This window comes from Oncorhynchus keta, chromosome 1 (assembly GCF_023373465.1).
Source record: "Oncorhynchus keta strain PuntledgeMale-10-30-2019 chromosome 1, Oket_V2, whole genome shotgun sequence".
Classification (NCBI taxonomy): domain Eukaryota; kingdom Metazoa; phylum Chordata; class Actinopteri; order Salmoniformes; family Salmonidae; genus Oncorhynchus; species Oncorhynchus keta.
Genome location: NC_068421.1, coordinates 40,804,952 through 40,828,451, shown reverse-complemented (window position 1 = coordinate 40,828,451; position 23,500 = coordinate 40,804,952). Strand labels below are relative to the sequence as shown.

Here is a 23,500-nt window from a genome sequence, read left to right as displayed (position 1 = left end):
ATCGCTGTTCGCAGTGAATTAAACAACGATCCGTATATTTCCAATGCATTTTTCCGCCACGATTGGTGTGTAAATGTGCATTTTTAATAGGAGTTTATTATAGTCTACTGAGCATCATTAAAGTGTTTTTGAACATTTTCCAAGGCATAATAGGCAACAAGACAAGAGGACTTTTTGCGGTCAGTGCATCTGCTTCGTCTGTATCTGTGTCCCTGTTTGCACTCTTCCAAAAGGACAGGACATTTAGTACAGCACAGCACATCAACAATAGAGTCAGAGAGTTATAGGTGAAAACAGGGTCATGTTGTTCCCTCGTCTACTTGGGATTTGAGTGCAGGTCTTTGTTTGTCCACAGGAGAACCAGATGGTGATCTTGGCCTACTTCCGGGTGATGTACACTGTGGGCTACTCTCTGTCCCTGGCCAGCCTTTCCCTGGCCCTCATTATACTGCTAATCTTCAGGTAAATACCGGCTCTGGCCACAGTCCTAAACAGTATACAGTCCATATTTATATGTCAGGATTTGACTCTGACTATGGGACTGTTTGTTTGGACTGAGGCAATGGCTTCATTTCTAGTCATCTGATGTGAATTAGGTAAATGTAAATCATACAGATCTTCATTTGAGCCAGTTTGCTACAGCAGGAAAATAATCCTGCAGCAAGAGGAAATGTGAATTATGTGGATTATAATTTAATGGATATTTCTTGTTATGGCAAGTTCTGAAATGTTAAAGTGGAAATTACAAACTTTAGAAGCCTTTTTAAAAGTTGAATACACCCCTACTGTGCATGAAAATTCTCATCAACAAAAGAGTGATCAAATTAAAATCCTACACTCGACCTATACTGTACATGATGCTGGAAAGAATTTTGCGATACAGTAATCTCATTGTCAAGTGTTGTACCCTAGGAAACTAAGGTGCACCAGGAACTATATCCACACCAATCTGTTTGCGTCCTTCATCCTGCGAGCCATATCCATCCTCACCAGAGATGCTGTCCTCACCAGGGACACCCCAGAGTTTAGAGACAACAGAGACGTGTCCAACGTCCTCAGTGATAAGGTCGGAACCAAAGGCTGTACACACTAACGCACGTTACAGAAACACACACTCGAGCGTACCGTTTAAAGACACAATTCGTCTCTCATACATTAGACAGCCATCCTTGACCTCCGCCCCTGACATTTGACCCCTGACCTTTGCCCCCAGGCCCTGTCTGGCTGCCGTGTGGCCCAGGTGCTGATGCAGTACTGTGTGGGGGCTAACTACTACTGGCTGCTGGTGGAGGGCCTGTACCTTCACAACCTGCTGGTGCTCATGGTCTTCTCAGAGAACAGCTACTTCTGTGGATACCTCTTCATCGGCTGGGGTAGATATACACACACACACACACACGCATGATAAATAATGTAAATGCTGCTTCCTGACAATAATGTATGGGTTTATGACACTGTGTGTAGGATCCCCAGTGTTATTTGTGGCCCCCTGGATTATAGTGCGGTACCTGTATGAGAATACACGGTGAGCCACTCTCATTTCCATTCAATCTTATTTCCTCATCATCTGTTACTAAAAACAGAATTCCGACTGAGAGATTGTGACATATCTCCTCCCAGGTGCTGGGAGATCAACGAGAACATGGCGTACTGGTGGATCATCCGCACACCCATCCTCCTGGCCATTCTGGTGAGTGTGTGTGTGTGTGTCGACTGTGCTGTGTGCCCTAAAGCAATGGTGGTCCAGGGGTTACTCATTCGTCAACCCACCGCTCCTCTTCTCTTCCCCCTGCAGTCTTGTCTCTTTGAAGTTAGCAGACCGTGACAAGCTTGGGGAAATTGTGCGAATGTGAAAGCTGAGTGGGCATGTTTTGGTTCCGGAATGCACTGTACATTAAAATGAATGGATGACTCATCAACCCAGAAGACGAAATGAATGTCACTTGGTTTCTTTCCTTTTCTTAGTAACACTTAACATGTTCCTTGAAGCTTGATCTAAAGAGTGTTTAATTAGCGTCTCTCAGTGAAACTCTGAGAGGAGGAAAATATTTTTTTTTTCCTACGGTATTTTGCATCAGAAGCAACATGCCAGAAGAGATGAGGATTCTCCTGTCACAGATGATTTGTAATTTGTCCCACAACTCTCACATTTCCTCTAAGGTCTAAATGCCTAACATCTTTTGACATAGTTAGTAATGTTAGACATAGACTGTGTTTTCGATCTCTGTTTTACTTTTTTCATTGTATTGATGTGTATATTTTTATAATTGCAAGGCTCATCTGTAAAATAGCATGACAGCCTGTCAAAATAAAGGTTAAGTAAATAGGAGTAATTCGCACGTAATACGACGTGCAGTTGCACTCTGTCACCTGGACTTTGCAGTTAATACCCCTAACATGTTGCAGTCTGACTTTGGAACTCAAACTTATCGTGGAATTCTCACCCTGCTTCAACAGTCATATAATACTGAAATGCCAGAGAACAGAACAGACCTATTTGGATACAAATCCTTTTTTTCTCTCTGACATTAATAAAGCTAATACTCGGTGTTTTGATGTTGATTGTGTTTTATTTATTTATTTTTTAATTTTGTTATTCCAGGTCAACTTTTTCATATTTATTCGGATCATACAGATCCTTGTCTCCAAATTGAAGGCAAACCAAATGAGGTACACCGATTATAAATTCAGGTAAGAAAGATACAGCACCTTTTAATCCATGAATGACATAAAAGCAGATCAAAATAAAAACACAAAACAAACACTGTATTGTATCTTATAAAAACTGATGAAGTCAACTCATTGCTTACACGTGTTTTATGTGTTTCTTTGTCACGTAACTTTGTCTATGTCATACCTTGTTAAACACTGTCGCATTCACGGAACATTACCGTACCTCGGGCAGCGCCGTTGTCACCTGTCCTCCAGGCTAAACACACGAGGACTCTAGTCTTGTGCGAGTCAGCAGACATTAGGATGACATGACACTATCCACACAATTATTTTTGTTGATCCAAACTCCGTTGACATCCATTACCTCAAAAATCCATCACTAAGTTAACTTGCCCTTTATAGTATGCAGTGTAAAGGGAGCTGTGGAATCATTTAATGTTTCTGTGCTGTTCAAGGGGTCCTTCCCGTCCTTTGATTGTGAGCCGTGGTCCTTGGAGACGGTGCATATACTTTTTTTTTTTTAGGAAACCAGCCACATCCAAGAGACCAGTTGCATGCATAATCCTCTGAACTAAGCCTGGCTTCGAGGTACGCCGGACAACATGAGTCTGATTGGAATCTAAGGTGCAGCTGATGCACTGATTCTGAGCCACCAAAAGAGTCATGGGAAGAGAATTGCCTTTCTGATTTCCCAAGATGCTTTGAAGCCGTTACTTAACATTCCTGCTCTTGAGTCCAGGTGTGGAAGTTGTGGCTTTCTTTGTTTGGCGTTTTATGTGTTTGTGTGAAAAGTGAACCATCCATTGATGTCATTGATGAAAGCGATTCACCATATAGGACCAAACAGACCTCTCTAATAGTTGCCCTGGCTTGGCTCTGTAAAGGATGCTCTGTGTGTGCAGGTTGGCAAAGTCCACTCTGACCCTCATCCCTCTCCTCGGCATCCATGAGGTTGTCTTTGCCGTGATGTCAGAGGAACAGACCGAGGGCGTCCTCCGAAATATCAACCTCTTCTTTGAACTTTTCTTCAACTCTTTCCAGGTAATATGATGAGATACAAAAGTTATTTGTCTATATGGGGGTGTGTTTGGGTATGCATGCTGTGTGAGTGAGTGTGCATGTGTCCCGTGCCCGCATGCACTCTTGCTTGTTACTCCATGAACTTTCTCTCTGCGGTGCTTCTGTTAGGTACTGTATGTGTTAGATGGGGGAAGATGGATTACCTCTATCTTCTTCTGATGCCTCTCACTCTCTCACCCCACAGGGTCTACTGGTTGCCATCCTGTACTGCTTCGTCAATAAAGAGGTGAGTAAGGAAGTGAAGTGTGCTCTCAACAAAGCCCAGGGCAAAATGAGTGCACTTGAACAGCTGAGTTTACGACACGTTCGTCTCTGTTTGTTCCTATGAGAAGCCAGCGCTTTCTGTGACCTGCTGGTTATGTCACCCTGTCACTGTGGGTTAGCTGTCACACAGAGAAGCTCACTACTTAAGTCCACAGGGCAACGGTGATGTCACTGAGGGGTCCAGCCATGTCTAGAGTCAAGAAGTGGTTAGGCCCCTGTGTGACATGAAATGTCTGAATGTATTTCCTGTTGAGATATGGCCTAGTTTGGTTGAGGTAGCATACATACTGTAGTGCTTAAAGAGAATAAAGATCAAATTTAGATACAATTTGTATCCTGGTCAGATCATAAGGTCAGGAAAAACTCATTACCTTCCCTCGTTCATCTCTCTCCATCTCTCCCAGGTGCAGTCAGAGATAAAGAAGAAGTGGCAGCGATGGAAGCTGGGCATGAACGTCCTGGACGACCTTCGCAACACGGGCAGCAACACGCCACAGGGGGGCACCGGCGGCGGGCAGTGCCACCACGACCCGCCCTGCCAGCCTGACTGTCCACAGGAGGATACCCACAACCTCTTCTCGGACGCCTCCGCCTCGGGGCCGCATGCCCACCCGCGCCCACACCACCACCCAGGGGCCAAGAAGGGCAAGGCCTACTGCTACATTTCCGCCCGCAAGCAGGTGCTGAACGGCCTTGATGGAGCTCCGCTGGAAAAAGGGGGCGGAGAGGGAGCCATCAAATACTCTGAGAGCTACTGCTGAGTGGCTCGGCGAGGGGGATAACGACTAGCTGGCTACCTTTGTAATTTCTAGTGGGTGGAATCCAAAGCAGACAACCTGCCTGCTTCAGTTGTGTACTTCCAGATCTATGTGGCCGACTGTAGTTGGTGTTTCATCGAACCCATGTCTCAATAGTTGTGTGAACATGATCCGGGACTCATTGGATGATTGCCAGAATGTTTTTTCTGCACTGGCCAATCAGGCTGTGTGTTGTGACTCCTATAGGTTTTCAGTGGCAGATAAGATGACCCATCCCAAGTGCAATATCGCCTCAATCGACCTAGATTGACTTTTACATTTTTTATTGAACCTTTATTTAACTTATTTACAATGACAGCCTACCCCGGCCAAACCCGGACGACGCTGGGCCAATTGTACGCCACCCTATGGGACTCCCAGATGTTGAGGAAAGCTACTTCAATTAGGAAATGAACACCGTCCAACCTTGATCTGCTCTGATTCGACTGTTTTGGGGGTTTTTGCTTCTTTTGTTTTCTACCTCTTGCTCTACTAGTGGACAAAATGGAAACGTTATGTGCCAACCGTGGACCGTCTTTTCATGTGCAATGGATAATTCTAACAATAGTGTGTCTATATGTTGGTATTGGACAAACTCAGTGAGGGACTTAGAGAAGGCAAGAGGTGAGTAAAACCAATATTGTCTTCCCCAGTGAGCTAGCTGCACAAACACTATGGTTTCCCTTGGCAACACTGTGTTTTGAATTCTTCTCACCCAATCGTTTAAGATCTCTAAAGCCCCTTGCTCACTCGTCATACATTTACTGCAACCTTATAGGCGTAACTGAATACAGTGAGCAAAGGAACAGCGTTCTTACGCAATATCGTAGACCTTAAGGCAGGCACATTACTATCATGGTGGTGGCTGTGTGTGGCATGACTTCTGCAAATGAGAAAGAGACATTCTCGGAATACACGCACTGTCAAAATGGGTTAAATGATTTGTAAGGTCCTGTTAACATAGTGAAAACTATCACAGAATGGAAGGTGAACGTAATCCAGAGGTCTTTTAAGCGCTGTATCTACATGCAAATGAAAAGACGATAACTGGAATGGCGTAGTCTGTGGCACCTTCTTCTTTCATCTTCTCGATTTATCACAGGCTTATGCAATCTGAAATGCAAATGATCTCTATTGCGGTGAGTTCTGGTAGCCTGTTACCCTCCGCAAATAGTTTTTTTTCTTGTAGGTTTTCCAGGCCAACCATAACCACTTACCACCCAGCTGACAGTTTTATATTCCCCTAAACACAGGTCGTAACATGCCTAGAGGGAAACAAAATGTTTTGCCCTGATTACACACTCACCCTTAGTGAAGATTTGAAATACCAATCAACCAATATGAGTTTCGCTAAAAGGCCACTTCTTTTTGTGTGTGAACCCAGCTAACAATCTCCTACTCCTATTTAAAGAAGGGTCTCAATCTAAAACGAGCACAGCATAACCCTAACTTCTCCAGATATAGCTTGACTACTCGGTGTGTATGGATCTGTCTGAGCATCCAGAGCCCTCAACTCATTTTATGGTGTGTCATTTGAGGGTCACATTGCACCTCGTCGCTATCCCCCGGTTGAACAGTGGTTCTATAGGCAATTAAACCAGGCAGCTGTCAACCTCCCTGTATTTCTGTCTTCTCATTCACTCCAAATGCGACCAACCCATTACCCAAGCATGTCCACCATCCATCTCTCAGTGTCATCAAAATGTATTATGTCATACAAATGAACTGATCATTTTTTTCACTAGCAGTATTCCTACTATGGTCATTACTGGTGCTTGCCTCGATGCCTCTGGTGGCAAAAATCATTACTCGAATGGTGTGTGTGTGTGTGTGTGTGTGTGTGTGTGTTCTTAATTTCCAAAGTGGCTTGGCTGAACCTCACAAATTCTGTAATAGCATTCACAAACTGAGCATTGTACTTCACATATCCTCTTGTATAATGTACCTTTGGCAACAGCACATGTAACCTTTTGGAATTTTGTTTGTAAAACTGCTTATGTCAGACATTGACTCTTCAATAATAATAAAAAACTATCGGATGTAGCATAGTTAGTTAGCATTGCTAGTATGTGTTACAGTGGTGCCGTGACCTGGATCTAGGAGAGTGGACAGTAAACTGTGGTCAAAGGGTGGTGGATTCCATGGATGCCTACGTTAGAACCATGCAGTGAGTTAGTACTGGACTGTCACCCTGGACCCATAATGCATTGGGTCCATTGTGGCACGTATTATGTAAACGGACATGGCCTTCTGACTTAACTCGGCATGTTCTATATACCTGTCAACGGGTAAACTGGGTGCACTGACACTCAAGTGATATTTCACTGTGTGTGAATATGTTATCATGGGGCAATTACAGTACAAAGAACAGCACCAAATCTGACATGCTGTATATGTGACATGAATGGACACTATTTTTATTCACTTTTTATGTACATGTTTGTTATTTTCACCAGTCATTTAAATTAAATTATTCTTAATCTGCCAGTTTAAGTATTTGTCTATTTTGTTGTTTGTTTTTGTTTCTAACAAAAAAAATTAGACATTAATAATGAAAGATATGACCACTTTGCTGTTGAGCCTCCTTGTTCAGAAAATACATCGCATTGAATTTCATCAAGATTAAAAGTTGTTTTATCAATTAAATATTTGCTGTCCTGAGTTTGACATAGCATGTGTAGGGGCGCGCCAGGCGGCCAATAAAGTAGGATACTACAGTATCGTCAATTTCCTCTGGAGGTTTTGTGCCCCTGAAGGTGAAGTGCTGAAGAAGGGAAGTAAAGAATAGGAAGAGCACCATCCTGGGAATCCCCATTCCATCTCCCAGGCAGGAACGCTTCCCTGAGGGACAATGAGAGAGGTTACCTTCAGTACTCAACCTACAATCCTGAGACTGAAACCTACACATACATTTCACTGGTCATCCCCAAAGCCAACACCTGCTTTGGCCGCCTTTCCTTCCAGTTCTCTGCTGCCAATGACTGGAACGAATTGCAAAAATAACTGAAGTTGGAGACTTACAGTAGGGCAAAAAAGTATTTAGTCAGCCACCAATTGTGCAAGTTCTCCCACTTAAAAAGATGAGAGAGGCCTGTAATTTTCATCATAGGTACACTTCAACTATGACAGACAAAATGAGAAAAAAAATCCAGAAAATCACATTGTAGGATTTTTTATGAATTTATTTTCAAATTATGGTGGAAAATAAGTATTTGGTCAATAACAAACGTTTATCTCAATACTTTGTTATATACCCTTTGTTGGCAATGACAGAGGTCAAACGTTTTCTGGAAGTCTTCACAAGGTTTTCACACACTGTTTGTTGCTGGTATCTTGGCCCATTCCTCCATGGAGATCTCCTCTAGAGCAATGAAGTTTTGGGGCTGTTGCTGGGTAACACAGACTTTCAACTCCCTCCAAAGATTTTCTATGGGGTTGAGATCTGGAGACTGGCTAGGCCACTCCAGGACCTTGAAATGCTTCTTACGAAGCCACTCCTTCGTTGCCCGGGCGGTGTGTTTGGGATCATTGTCATGCTGAAAGACCCAGCCACGTTTCATCTTCAATGCCCTTGCTGATGGAAGGAGGTTTTCACTCAATCTCACGATACATGGCCCCATTCATTCTTTCCTTTACACGGATCAGTCGTCCTGGTCCCTTTGCAGAAAAACAGCCCCAAAGCATGATGTTTCCACCCCCATGCTTCACAGTAGGTATGGTGTTCTTTGGATGCAACTCAGCATTCTTTGTCCTCCAAACACGATGAGTTGAGTTTTTACCAAAAAGTTATATTTTGGTTTCATCTGACCATATGACATTCTCCCAACCTTCTTCTGGATCATCCAAATGCTCTCTAGCAAACTTCAGACGGGCCTGGAAATGTACTGGCTTAAGCAGGGGGACACGTCTAGCACTGCAGGATTTGAGTCCCTGGCGGCGTAGTGTGTTACTGATGGTAGGCTTTGTTACTTTGGTCCCAGCTCTCTGCAGGTCATTCACTAGGTCCCCCCGTGTGGTTCTGGGATTTTTGCTCACCGTTCTTGTGATAATTTTGATCCCACGGGGTGAGATCTTGCGTGGAGCCCCAGATCGAGGGAGATTATCAGTGGTCTTGTATGTCTTCCATTTCCTAATAATTGCTCCCACAGTTGATTTCTTCAAACCAAGCTGCTTACCTATTGTAGATTCAGTCTTCCCAGCCTGGTGCAGGTCTACAATTTTGTTTCTGGTGTCCTTTGACAGCTCTTTGGTCTTGGCCATAGTGGAGTTTGGAGTGTGACTGTTTGAGGTTGTGGACAGGTGTCTTTTATACTGATAACAAGTTCAAACAGGTGCCATTAATACAGGTAACGAGTGGAGGAAAGATGAGCCTCTTAAAGAAGAAGTTACAGGTCTGTGAGAGCCAGACATCTTGCTTGTTTGTAGTTGACCAAATACTTATTTTCCACCATAATTTGCAAATAAATTCATTACAATCCTACAATGTGATTTTCTGGATTTTTTTCTCATTTTGTCTGTCATAGTTGAAGTGTACCTATGATGAAAATTACAGGCCTCTCTCATCTTTTTAAGTGGGAAAACTTGCACAATTGGTGGCTGACTAAATACTTTTTTGCCCACTGTATATCTCCCTCACTAACTTTAAGTGTCAGCTGTCAGAGTAGCTTACCGATCGCTGCAGCTGTACACAGCCCATCTGTAAATAGCCCATCCAACCAACTGCCTACCACATCCCCATATTTGTTTGGTTTTTCTGCTCTTTTGCACACCAGTATTTCTACCTGCACATCCTCATCTGCACATATAACTTTAGTGTTAATTGCTAAATTGTCATTACTTCGCCACTATTGGCCTATTTATCGCCTTACTTCCTTACTTCATTTGCACACACTGTATACAGATTTTTCTATTGTGTTATTGACTGTACGATTGTTTATCCCATGTGTAACTCGGTGTTGTTTTTGTCACACTGGTTTGCTTTATCTTGGCCAGGTCGCAGTTATAAATGTGAACTTGTTCTCAACAGGCCTACCTGGTAAAAAAAGAAAGGTGAAATATATATATCTTTTTTAAATAAAACAAACACATTGGCCTTGTTTGATATGCAAAACATATCAAACAAGATTTTAGCAATGTGTTTGTATATTGTGTGATGAGGCTTTTCCTCTGAGAGCTACTATGGAGTGGTTCTTGTTTTCACAGTCTCATATTATTTTATTAGCCACTTGTAACATGATCTTACCCAGTCCAAAAGCAAGAAATCCATTGTTTTCCTTAAAGCGTCCATTTTCATCCAGGAAGTTCTCTGGGTCAAACTCATCAGGCTTCTTGAACAGTTTGGGGTCAAACAGCACAGAGGACAACAGTGGAAACACCGTGGTACCCTGGAAGAATTACAAAAGAGCTCTTACATAAAACAATAAACATAATAGACGTTTGGGATAAGTTTTCAGAAATGGTGGTCACCTTTGGGATGTGGTAGTTGTGGAACGTTGTGTCTCGGGTCATTTGGTGAGGGACAGCAGTGGGAGCAAGACACATACTTCTCTGAATTTCGTGGATGACAGCGTCCGTGTAGGGCATCTTATGTCTGTCGTCAGCCGTGGGGACTCTGTTCGAGCCAATCACCTCGTCTATCTCCTTCTGAACTTTCTCTGAGGAAGAGAGACAGTCATAGACAATCATAGCATTTGGGTCCTGTCATGTATGTTTATATACCGTGTTTATAGTGTATTGAGAATGAAGAAATGCCAGCAGGTATGTGCTGCTTACATGGTATGTAATGTAAACTATCTGTTGCAGCTCTTCTTTGGCTGGTTTTCCAGACCCATATTATTCCTCTGACTAAAAACATGTCCAATAGGGAATCTCCATTCATTATAGTGCTTTTTAGTCCAGGAAAAGGTTTAATCTGCATCCTGGAAACTGGCCCATTAAGTTGGGTTGCAGTATTATTTGCTATATTTGCAATAAATGAGTATAACTTCAATAACAGTGATACAGAAGAGAGGATACCTTGTATGTCAGGGTACTTGATCATCATCAGACAGGCGTGTGATAGGGTGGAGGACAGGGTCTCTGTGCTGGCAGCAAACAGATCCCACACACACGGAAACAAGTTGTCATAGTTGAACTCGGTCCCTGGCTGATCTTTCTCCTACGGAAAGTTGGAAGATACCTCTAAATCATACACTGATAGGAAATTTATGAGAAAGTTTGTGAGAAAGTTAGACTTTGCAAAAAGATTCAGACACAAGTAATCATTGATCATATATTTAGGAAAACAGTGCTTTCTGGTGGCTAGTTGGTGCTATTACATATTTTTGATCCTGTAAGGGGTTTAACATTAAATTCCAGAAATCAATCACTGTTTTACCTCGAGCATTTTAACCAGGAATACATCAAAGTAGTCCTGGGGGTTAGAGGTGTCCAGGCTTTTAAGGCGACGATCTGCTTCCAGTCGTATGTAAGCTTTGGCCTTGTCTATGGCCTTAAACAGCTCTTGGTGTTTTCCTGGAAAGCACTCAACGATTCTGGGGGAGATGTTGTACAGCTGGAAGAAGAGCAACATAGGAAGCATGGGAAGGAAAGGATGGTTGTTATACTTTTATCATTATCCATTTTGGCAGGAAGAACAGGTGTAGATAAATAACAGGCATATCATAAGAATTCACCCCCCGTGGATTCTTTCACATTTTGTTGCATTACAAAGTGGAATTGAAATGGATACAATTGTGATTTTCTTTGTCACTGATCTACACAAAATACCTTATAATGTCAAAGTGAAAAGAACATTCTATAAATGTTTTCATATTAATAAAAAATAAAGAACTAAAATGTCTTAAGTTATAAAAGGTATTCACCCTTTGTTATGGCAAGCCTTATTAGGTTCAGGAGTCCAAATTTGCCTAACAAATCATATAATAAGTTGCATGGACAATAATAGTGTTTAACATGATTTTTGAATGACTCAACCATCTTTGTACCCCACACACACAATTATCTGTAAGGTCCCTCGGTTGAGAAGTGTTTTTCGAGCACAGATTCATCCACCAATGCCTTGCAAAAAATGGCATTGATTGGTAGATAATTACTATTTATTTAAACAGACACTGAATATCTCCTTGACCGTGGTAAAGTTATTAATTAGGCTTTAGATTGTGTATCAATACAACCAATCATGTTTTTTTTTTAAAGGGAAATCGCTGAGCAGTATCCTTCCTCTCCGGCAACTGAGTTAGGAAGGACACCTGTATCTTTGTAGTGACTGGGTGTATTGACACACCATACAAAGTGTAATTAATAACTTCACTATGCTCAAAGGGATATTCAGTGTCTGCTTTTACATTTTTTTTACACACCTACCAATAGGTGCCCTTCTTTGCGAGGCATTGGAAAACCTACCTGGTCTTTGTGGTTGAATCTTTGTTTAAAATTCATTGCTCGACTGAGGGACCTTACAGATAATTGTATGTGTGGGTACAGAGAGGAGGTAGTCGTTCAAAAATCATGTTAAACACTATTATTGCACACAGAGTGAGTACGTGCAACTTATTATGTGACTTGTTGAGCACATTTTTATTCTTGAACTTATTTAGGCTTTTGAATAGTTATTGACTCAAGACATTTCAGCTTTTAATGTTTAACCTCAAATGTAAAATGTAGGTTTCCGCCTAAATAGACATACCCAAATGTAACTGCTATTTCATGTCTAATTACATGACTCGGACATGCCAAAACGTGGTATATTTGGAAAGAAGACATCTGGGAGATTATGAGGAAATTATCAGAAGATACATAGGAGATGTAGTTCAGAATACACAAGATCAACCACACATAAAACACCTTTTTTTTGTTTTATATTTTGAAAGTCATCTTTCATTGACAAGCTATAAGTGAATTATTGATGTTCAGAGCTGGAAAGACATCAGACGGCTTCCACAACATATGAACAATATCAGAAAAAAATGGGATTGATAGACCTAACAACTAGAAATGGGCAGATGTTTAAGTACAGTGCCTTGCGAAAGTATTCAGCCCCCTTGAACTTTGCGACCTTTTGCCACATTTCAGGCTTCATACATAAAGATATAAAACTGTATTTTTTTGTGAAGAATCAACAACAAGTGGGACACAATCATGAAGTGGAACGACATTTATTGGATATTTCAAACTTTTTTAACAAATCAAAAACTGAAAGCTTGGGCGTGCAAAAATATTCAGCCCCTTTACTTTCAGTGCAGCAAACTCTCTCCAGAAGTTCAGTGAGGATCTCTGAATGATCCAATGTTGACTAAATTATTAATGATGATAAATACTATCCACCTGTGTGTAATCAAGTCTCTGTATAAATGCACCTGCACTGTGATAGTCTCAGAGGTCTGTTAAAAGCGCAGAGAGCATCATGAAGAACAAGGAACACACCAGGCAGGTCCGAGATACTGTTGTGAAGAAGTTTAAAGCCGGATTTGGATACAAAAAGATTTCCCAAGCTTTAAACATCCCAAGGAGCACTGTGCAAGCGATAATATTGAAATGGAATGAGTATCAGACCACTGCAAATCTACCAAGACCTGGCCGTCCCTCTAAACTTTCAGCTCATACAAGGAGAAGACTGATCAGAGATGCAGCCAAGAGGCCCATGATCACTCTGGATGAACTGCAGAGATCTACAGCTGAGGTGGGAGACTCTGTCCATAGGACAACAATCAGTCAGTCGTATATTGCACAAATCTGGCCTTTATGGAAGAGTGGCAAGAAAGCCATTTCTTAAAGATATCCATAAAAAGTGTCGTTTAAAGTTTGCCACAAGCCACCTGGGAGACACACCAAACATGTGGAAGAAGGTGCTCTGGTCAGATGAAACCAAAATTGAACATTTTGGCAACAATGCAAAATGTTATGTTTGGCGTAAAAGCAACACAGCTCATCACCCTGAGTCCAAAGTCCAGACCTGAATCCAATCGAGAATCTGTGGAAATAACTGAAAACTGCTGTTCACAAATGCTCTCCATCCAACCTCACTGAGCTCGAGCTGTTTTGCAAGGAGGAATGGGAAAAAATGTCAGTCTCTCGATGTGCAAAACTGATAGAGACATACCCCAAGCGACCTACAGCTGTAATCGCAGCAAAAGGTGGCGCTACAAAGTATTAACTTAAGGGGGCTGAATAATTTTGCACGCCCAATTTTTCAGTTTTTGATTTGTTAAAAAAGTTTGAAATATCCAATAAATGTCGTTCCACTTCATGATTGTGTCCCATTTGTTGTTGATTCTTCACAAAAAAATACAGTTTTATATCTTTATGTTTGAAGCCTGAAATGTGGCAAAAGGTCGCAAAGTTCAAGGGGGCCGAATACTTTCGCAAGGCACTGTAAGTGGTGTCAGGTGTGGTCACGGGTCGTTTCCAAGTGTCCCTAAACCTCTCCAAATGGCATATGTCTGTAAATTAGATAATACCAATGCTATTACATATTTGCAATCCCAAAATGCTATTTGTTCAGTATAAAAACCATTTCTACCATGTCACCCCAATTGTGGTGTTATGTTATCCAGGGTACATTCAAGTGTCCTTTCAACCACTCCAAAGTGTCCAAATGTGGTAATTGCACTGTTTTTGCACACTGGATGTGCCTAAAAATGATTGTTCACTATAAAAACTACATTTCTACAACATCAACCTCTCTCAAACATTGTGGTGGTGTCCGGGGACATATAGAGGATATCCAAGAGTTTTTTCAACCTCTCCAAAGTGCCTGAACGTTTAGCCTAGACATATCCAATGTATTGGTCCCACACATTAATTAATTGTTTACAAAAACAATATAAAATTAACAGATATATTCAAAAAAATATATAAAATGTCTTATTAAACACAAACTTGGTTACACACGTGTCCTTCACTAAAAAAGGTTCAAAAATATAAATAATATGAACTATTTACAAATGGCATTTGTGTTTGTTTTACAACCCAGGTGTAGATGATTATATTTCATATTCACCGTAGCTTGTCCATGTCGTGATAGGCTTTGAAGCAGTCCATCTCTGCCAGGAAACAAAAAGCTGGCATTTCGGACATAAGATCAGCCATTTCACCTTTCCATCGTGTTTTGTTCAATGCTTGCAGTTCTTCCTTTAGTCTTTTGGCATGTGTGTTGGATAGTGGCGCTCACCTTGAGTGTGGGGTCTTGTGCTGGTTGTGAGGTTTCTTTGGGCCCACAATTCAGACATCTCTAAAAACCAGCTGCTCTCGGAAGGAGGGGTTTGACCTTTTGCTTTGGCCATCTGCTTGTGGAGAATGAAAGCATTTACTGTAGCAATATCCACAAAGTGGCAAAAAAAATGTATTATACCACTTCCTGGTCTTGTGGGGGACCTGGTAGTAGACTATGAAAGCATCAGATAGGTTGACACACCACATGCTGGCATTGTAGACCTTCACAGAAAGGGGGACATTCTTCCTTTTTTACCCTTCTTGAGACACGGTTGTTATTGAATGCCTTATGCTGTGTGGTTAGCATGGTTACTTCCCTAGTGTCCTTCCATTTCACAAAAAGCAGCTTGTTAGTCCTTTTCCAACGTATTGGTCCCCCTCTCCGCTGTCTTTGTCATGTTGTTTACCTTGGTCTTGGGGAAACTGTTAGGACAAATGGTGCCACAAGCCCTATTTTCTTTTTCAAGAGGGTGACTGACATAGCAGTGGGGGATGAAGACCTTGACCGGCAGGGGTGCTTGCTGGGGAAGGGTGGCTCCCAAATGTCATGCATCCTCCACTCTGTGGTGAATAAAATACAGGGATATATTGTTGTAAGACACACATAATTACTGTTGACTAAATTCACAAAACAACATTACTGTAAAGTAAAAACACCAAGCCTAAACTTTATCTGTACGGTGACTCACATAGGTGTGAAGCACACACAGTGCAATCAGTGACAGTTTCGAGGTGAAAAAGACAAATAAACAACGGCCATGAGAGTTTAGTGGCCTTTCCAAAGGATGAAACTAATATGAAACATAGACAATAAATAATTTAGAATTATGTAACATTGAAATGACTTGTTACATAGGCCTATGTAAACTAAGTCCAAAGCACAAAAAGCATACAACTTAAAAAATAAAATACATATACTAATTTAGCTATATAAAGTAATGAAAATAATTTACTTACAGATCTAAAAGTGGATCCAATCCTTCTACAAAGCAGTCTTCGTCGGCCGAGTCGAAATACGCATTGTCCAAATCGCTCCCCTGATCCAGTATTTTATTTTAAGTTTCTGTCGGTATACTTATTCATAGCTGCCTTTTTTTTAGCTGTTTGACATTCTTAGTTTGGTCAACAAAAAATCCCCCTTGAGAAGCGATCTTTTATGCTAAAGAGATTAAATTAAAGCAATGAAATCTGTTGACAATGTAATACAGTGTGCTTGGTGCTTCTCATCTCTCGTAAAATAAAAATTTAGACTCTCGGGGCTGGTGATCAATAACAGTAGGTCACAGGCAGACAAAGAAGATATCCTCATGATCTGTGGAATCCCGGCTTTCGGTGTGAATCGACATATTCCGTTTATTTCGTTTATGCTCCACAACGCTAACCAGAATGTAGGTGGCAGCCATCTTGAAATGAGGTCATTGGCTCGGCCTGCCCATATACATTCGCATACCCATTTATGATAGTAAGTAACACCAAATATTTTAAGGCACAGATCAATAGCCAATATATTCAGCTTTTGCAGCTAGGGGCAACTGTTCTCATATCAGACTGAATTGAATAAAACATCTAATAGGGTCCCCAAATATGGGGACTTTACATTTAAGAGGTTAATTCATTTGTAGAAATGTATAAAACACAATTCCACTTTGACATTATAGGGTATGGTGTGTAGGCCAGTGACATGTTGTTTTTTTAAATTCAGGCTGTAACACAAACAAAAATGTGGAAGAAGTCAAGAAGTGTGAATACTTTCTGAAGGCACTGCATGTGCTACCATACCATTGACACTTTGCTTTTTAGCATGTCGAAGTATGTATAGACAGGCTTGTAGAAGATCTGAAACTCTGGGTCGTTGTATTCAAACCTGCGCCCAAGGACTATGGACCAGAATAGGTTGATGATAGTATGGAACAGGAGCTCTTTGGGGTTCACAGTGGAATCTGGAAGAGACAGCAGACAAGCATAAATACGCATGCATGCACACCACAGGAGGTTGGTGGAACCTTAATTGGGGAGGACAGGCTCGTGGTAATGCCTGGAGCGGAATTAGTGGAACGGTATCAAATACATCAAGCACATGGTTTCCATGTCTTTGATGCCATTCCATTCATTCTGTTCCAGCCATTATTATGAGCCGTCCGCCCCTTCGCAGCCTATTTTGATGCACACACACACAAACAGATGTCACAGACTTAAACAACATACCTCCATATTCACTGAAGGCTTTCACTAGACTCTTAGCTTCCTCTTGGACCCTCTCCTCGAGGCTTCTGCATCCTATTCCGAGGTTTTTCAGGGACGTCAAGGAGAAGTTGCGAAGAGTTTTCCATCTCTGCCCATTACTTGATCCCACCCCTAGATTGATGAGTACGACAGGACAGAGGCACAGACAGATAGGATGAATATAGCACAGTAGTTCCCTCTTCTAAGAAAAGTCAATTTTCACAGAGATTGACTATGACACGTGTGTCAAACCATCCCTCTTCCATTCATTTCACTCACCGTGCTCGTTAAAGAGTTTCAGGGTAATGGCAGGGTTGGCTCTTCCATTGAACTCTTCTCCTTGGTCTACCAGAGCTTCCTTGATGGCCTGATAGCCAGAGACCACCACTACAGGTTTGGGGCCCAACCACACAGTAAACACTGAGCCGTATTTCTTACTGAGCTGATGAGAGGAGGTGAGAGGTTCTTGAAGAATATAACTTATAACTACTTCATGATCTTAGTACAACTGTCTTATCCCCACACAACCCCAAATAAGGCTGTTTAATCCCATTGTCTCTAAACAAACGATCAGGGTTGGGTAGATTACTTTCTGAATGTTGCTAGGTGCCTGTCCCAAATTATAATCAGTAATGTAATTTTTGGAATATACAAACTCAGTAACATAATCTGATTACTTTCAGTTACATTTTTGATTACTTGCCCCTTTAAGAGGCAATAGAAACATATAAAAATTATCCAACAAATGGATTTGGTGTGTCATCATATTGGTCTCTGATTGTTCCACTTGCTCAGGTGGAACAAACTTGAACTTTTGCCTTTTTTAAACGCTGAATTGAATGTCATTTATGGGGGAACAAATGTTGTTGTCTTTCTCGCATTCATCCTTTCTGAATTTAAAAGTAAACTGATAATCAATCATCTTGTTTTTCAAAAGTTGCTCTAATCTGATTACAATCATTTGGGTGGTAACGTAACTGACTACAGTTAGTTTTTGTTGTAATCAGACGACATGTATCTGATGACAGCACATGTAATCAGTTACTCCCCAACCCTGCAAACAATGTATACTGCAGCTTCAAATGATTAGAACTATGATATTGATCTATGACTGCAGCGCTTGCCTCCATAGCTCCATTTATGACTGAGAAAATCAGACAGCTTGTGGCTTTTAACTGACCTCCATGTAGGACTTGTCCGGTCGTTTCAGATCCATTTGTAACAAGTTACCAAGAAGAGGAATTAGTGAAGGACCCGGTGGCAAATGTCCATAACTTCTCTGTTTCCCCATGTACTTCAAAAGTAAAATAATAACCGCTATGGCCATTATTATGGACAAAATGTCAGTCTGCAGTACATGCTGTAAATCCATGTTCAAGTCACTTGAGGATTGAGATGTGTCAGAGCAACGTGGCAGTTACTCTTAGCTATGTAGGCAGAGAGAGAGAAAGACCACATGAAACCTAAATAAAAAAGCTGCTACAGGTTAGCTGTGGTTGGAAGGTAAACAGGGAACTATACTTGAACAAGAAAGACGTGTTCCCACAACACCTTTAGGGTATGTACACCCTCCTGCACTGTATATAGCCTATTTTAACAGACGACTTGCATAACTGTTTTGTAAACATTTTATGCAGACAAAATCATTGAAGGAAATACCCGCACAATAGACAGCTTCAAATCTAATTGTATTGGTTGCGTACACATATTCTGCAGATGTTATTACAGATGCAGTGAAATGCTTATGTTTTGTAGCTCCAAAAGTGCAGAACCTAACAACAAAAACAATACAAACAAATACAAAAGATAAAAAGAAAGTAATTTAAAAATATCGTAACGAGCAATATCAGACTCCAGAATATGAATGTATATGTATATGCTTGTGTGTATCGAGATTATGGACAGTATGTGAATAGAACACGTGTGTAGTTGTAGTTATATAGGAAATAGGAGCCTTGACTAGAATGCAGTAAATACATATGAGGTGGGTAAATTTGTAAGTCGCTCTGGATAAGAGCGTCTGCTAAATGACTTAAATGTAAATGTAAAACAGTATGCAAACATAATTCAAATGACCCGTGTTATATTACTATATATAAAAGGCAGCAGTTTATAAGGTGCAGAGTAAAGTACTGGGTGGTAGCTGGCTAGTAACAGTGACTAAGTTCAGGGCAGGGGACTGGGCGGAGGCTGGCTAGTAACAGTGACTAAGTTCAGGGCAGGGGACTGGGCGGAGGCTGGCTAGTAACAGTGACTAAGTTCAGGGCACGGTACTGGGCGGAGGCCAGCTAGTGGTATCTATTTAGGAGGCCAGCTAGTGGTATCTGTGTGAAAAAGTAATTGCCTCCTTACAATCAATAACTGGTTGTGCCACCTTTAGCTGCAATGACTGCAACCAAATGCTTCCTGTAGTTGTTGATCAGTCTCTCAAATCGCTGTGGAGGATGTTGGCCCACTCTTGCATGCAGAACTGCTTTAACTAGCATGACCTGCTCGCTTCAAGTCCTGACATATCTCAATTGGGATTGGGTCTGTATTTTGACTAGGCCATTCCACAACTTAAAATGTGTTGCTTTTTAACCATTTTCATGTAGACTTGATTATGTGTTTTGAATCATTGTCATGTGTAACGTTCGTCTTCCTCCTCTTCTGAGGAGGAGTAGCAAGGATCGGAGAAAAATGTGCAGCGTGGTACGTGTTCATGATGAATTTATTAAACACAGAACATTAAAACAAAAATAAAGAGAATGACATGAAATGAAACAGTCCTGTCTGGTGACATACACAAAGACAGAAAACAATCACCCACGAAACACAGGTGGGAAAAGGCTACCTAAGTATGATTCTCAATCAGAGACAACTAACGACACCTGCCTCTGATTGAGAACCATACCAGGCCAAATGCAAAACACAACATAGAAAAACGAGGGAGCGGGACGTGGACCCCACTCCACCATAGTCTTTCTCCGCCTCTTAACCTGCCTCCGTGGCGCCTTTCGAGCGGCGACCCTCGCCGCCGACCTCGGACTGGGGACCCTAGCAACGGGTCCCAAATGGACGGGAGATTCCAGCAGCACCGGACAGGCTGGAGACTCTGTCAGCTCCGGAGTGAAGGGTGATTCCGGCAGCACCGGAGTAACGGACGGCTCTGGCAGCTCCTGACTGACAGGCGGCTCTGGCAGCTCCTGACTGACCGGCAGCTCTGGCAGCGCCTGACTGGCGGGCGGCTCTGGCAGCTCCTGACTGGCGGGCGGCTCTGGCAGCTCAGGACAGGCTGGAGACTCCGTCAGCTCCGGAGTGAAGGGTGATTCCGGCAGCACCGGAGTAACGGACGGCTCTGGCAGCTCCTGACTGACAGGCGGCTCTGGCAGCTCCTGACTGACCGGCGGCTCTGGCAGCGACTGACTGGCGGGCGGCTCTGGCAGCTCCTGACTGGCGGGCGGCTCTGGCAGCTCAGGACAGGCGGGAGACTCTGGCAGTGCTGGTCAGGCGGGAGCACCTGTAGGGAGGAGACAGAGAGACAGCCTGGTGCGGGGGGCTGCCACCGGAGGCCTGGTGCGTGGAGGAGGCACCGGATAGACCGGGCCGTGGAGGCGCACTGGAGGTCTCGAGCACCGAGCCTGTACAACCCTACCTGGCTGGATTCTCCCCGTTGGCCAGGCCAGTACGGCGAGGTGGAATAGACCACATTGGGCTGTGCTGGCGCTGAGCCGGCTTCATGTCACCTGGCTCGATGCCCACTCTAGCCCGGCCGATACGAGGCACTGCGATGTAACGCCCCGGGCTATGCCTGCGCACCAGGGACACCGTGAGCCTCACGGCATAACACGGTGCCTGCCCGGTCCACCTCTCTCCACGGTAAGCATGGGGAGTTGGCTCAGGTCTCCTACCTGACTTAGCCACACTCCCCTTGTGCCCCCCTCAATAAATTTTTGGGGCTGTCTCTCATCCCAGCCGCTCTGCCGTGCTGCCTCCTCATACCACCGCCGCTCAGCTTTCGCTGCCCTCAGCTCTGCTTTGGGGCGGCGATATTCCCCAGCCTGTGCCCAGGGTCCCTTGCCGTGCAGAATCTCCTCCCATGTCCATGACTCCCGAGATTTCTGCTGCTGCCCGATACCACGCTGCTTGGTCCTTTGGCGGTGAGTGATTCTGTAACATTCGTTTTCCTCCTCTTCTGAGGAGGAGTAGCAAGGATCGGAGGACCAATGCGCAGCGTGGTACGTGTACATGATGAATTTATTAAACACAGAACACTAAAACAAAAATAACAAAGAGAATGACACGAAACGAAACAGTCCTGTCTGGTGACATACACAAAGACAGAAAACAATCACCCACGAAACACAGGTGGGAAAAGGCTACCTAAGTATGATTCTCAATCAGAGACAACTAACAACACCTGCCTCTAATCGAGAACCATACCAGGCCAAACGCAAAACACAACATAGACAAACGAACATAGACAACCCACCCCAACTCACGCCCTGTCCAACCTAAAACAAAGACATAACAAAAGAACTAAGGTCAGAACGTGACATCATGCTGCATGACCCAGCTGCACTTCAGCCAGACCCAACCACACATATTCCAGTAACAGAGTTCTGATTCTGTGGATAAGGCTGTGGCATCATGACATTTTTTCAGCCGGTGATTGTCAAGCAAATAACTGCCAGTCTCATGGCAATTGACCGTTAATTAACATAAACACATTTAGCATCTCCTATCTTCCACGCATAGCCTACAAGCCACTGATGTGGACCTTTAGAACATTGTCACGGATTCCCCCTTACACTGCTGCTCATTCCGTTCACCAGCTCCAGAGGTCTAAGTCACCGGCCTTATAGGAGTGACTGAGCTGGATCATTACCACCAACCCCGGACTGTCTTGTCTCATTACGCACACCTGGTTCCCCATTCCCCCTGATTTGTTCCACAGACATGTGACTAACAGAAATGGAATAATGTGTCCCTGAACAAAGTAAGTCAGTATCTGGTGTGGTCACCAGCTGCATTAAGTACTGCAGTGCATCTCCTCCGGTGAACTGCACCAGATTTGCCAGTTCTTGCTGTGAGATGTTACCCCACTCTTCCACCAAGGCACCTGCAAGTTCCCGGACATTTATGGGGGTAATGACCCTAGCCCTCACCCTCCGATCCAACAGGTCCCAGGCGTGCTCAATGGGATTGAGATCCGGGCTCTTCGCTGGCCATGGCAGAACACTGACATTCCCTGTCTTGCAGGAAATCACGCACAGAATGAGCTGTATGGCTGATGGCATCGTCATGCTGGAGGGTCATGTCAGGATGAGCCTGCAGGAAGGGTACCACGAGGGAGGAGGATGTCTTCCCTGTAACGCACAGCGTTTAGATTGCCTGCTCAGTCTGATGATGCTGTGACACGCCGCCCCAGACAATGATGGACCCTCCAACTCCAAATCGATCCTACTCCAGAGTACACGCCTCGCTCATTCCTTCGACGATAAACGCAAATCCGACCATCAACCCTTTGTGAGACAAAACGGCGACTTGGCAGTGAAGAGCACTTTTTGCTTGTCCTGTCTGGTTCCAGCGACGATGGGGTTGTGCCCATAGGTGACGCTGTTGCCAGTGATGTCTGGTGAGGACCTGCCTTACAACAGGCCCTTAGTCCAGCCTCTCTCAGCCTATTGCGGACAGTCTGAGCATTGATGGAGGGATTGTGCGTTCCTGGTGTAACTCGGGCAGTTGTTGTTGCCATCCTGTACCTGTCCCGCAGGTGTGATGTTCGGATGTGCCAATCCTGTGCAGGTGTTGTTACACGTGGTCTGCCACTGCGAGGACGATCAGCTGTCCGTCCTGTCTCCCTGTAGCACTTAGGCGTCTCACAGAACGGACATTGCAATTTATTGCCCTGGCCACATTTGCAGTCCTCATGCCTCCTTGCAGCATGCCTAAGGCACGTTCACGCAGATGAGCAGGGACCCTGGGCATCTTTCTTTTGGTGTTTTTCAGAGTCAGTAGAAAGGCCTCTTTAATGTCCTAAGTTTGACTGTTAGTGTCTTAACGACCATTCCACAGGTGCATGTTCATTAATTGTTTATGGTTCATTGAACAAGCATGGGAAACCGTGTTTAAACATCAATGAAGATCTGTGAAGTTATTTTTTTTTTACAAATTATCTTTGAAATACAGGGTCCTTAAAAAGGGACATTTCTTTTTTTGCTTAGTTTAGTTGCGGAGTCCCTGTAATCCTAGAATCAGATCATTCAGGC

General features: G+C 43.2%; 2 protein-coding genes and 1 long non-coding RNA gene across 6 annotated transcripts in view; 1 reads left to right on the top strand and 2 right to left on the bottom strand.

The window, feature by feature from the left end:
* The window catches only part of gipr (gastric inhibitory polypeptide receptor), a 33,298-nt gene extending 25,997 nt beyond the window's left edge, over nt 1-7,301 (top strand). For all 4 annotated transcript variants that reach the window (XM_035772295.2, XM_035772305.2, XM_035772315.2 and 1 more), the window contains 9 exons: nt 356-462; nt 913-1,066; nt 1,214-1,373; nt 1,465-1,525; nt 1,621-1,690; nt 2,603-2,691; nt 3,576-3,714; nt 3,938-3,979; nt 4,422-7,301. In XM_035772295.2, the coding sequence (XP_035628188.1) occupies nt 356-462; nt 913-1,066; nt 1,214-1,373; nt 1,465-1,525; nt 1,621-1,690; nt 2,603-2,691; nt 3,576-3,714; nt 3,938-3,979; nt 4,422-4,778 (1,179 nt within the window). In that variant the 3' untranslated portion in view covers nt 4,779-7,301. The remainder of the gene's footprint in view (nt 1-355; nt 463-912; nt 1,067-1,213; nt 1,374-1,464; nt 1,526-1,620; nt 1,691-2,602; nt 2,692-3,575; nt 3,715-3,937; nt 3,980-4,421) is intronic.
* Nucleotides 7,200-18,760, bottom strand: LOC118385298 (cytochrome P450 2M1-like). The gene is made up of 9 exons (XM_035772326.2): nt 18,430-18,760; nt 17,529-17,691; nt 17,232-17,381; nt 16,806-16,966; nt 11,191-11,367; nt 10,830-10,971; nt 10,281-10,468; nt 10,057-10,198; nt 7,200-7,655 (listed from the first exon to the last, which is right to left on the bottom strand). The coding sequence occupies exons 1-9, from the start codon at nt 18,619-18,621 to the stop codon at nt 7,456-7,458; spliced, it is 1,515 nt and encodes a 504-aa protein (XP_035628219.1). The 5' UTR covers nt 18,622-18,760; the 3' UTR covers nt 7,200-7,455.
* On the bottom strand, nt 12,657-16,465 carry LOC127931716 (uncharacterized). Its single transcript, XR_008142673.1, has 2 exons — nt 15,984-16,465; nt 12,657-15,587 (listed from the first exon to the last, which is right to left on the bottom strand). It is a non-coding gene; the product is annotated as an uncharacterized LOC127931716 (long non-coding RNA).
* Nucleotides 18,761-23,500: the final 4,740 nt, after the last annotated feature.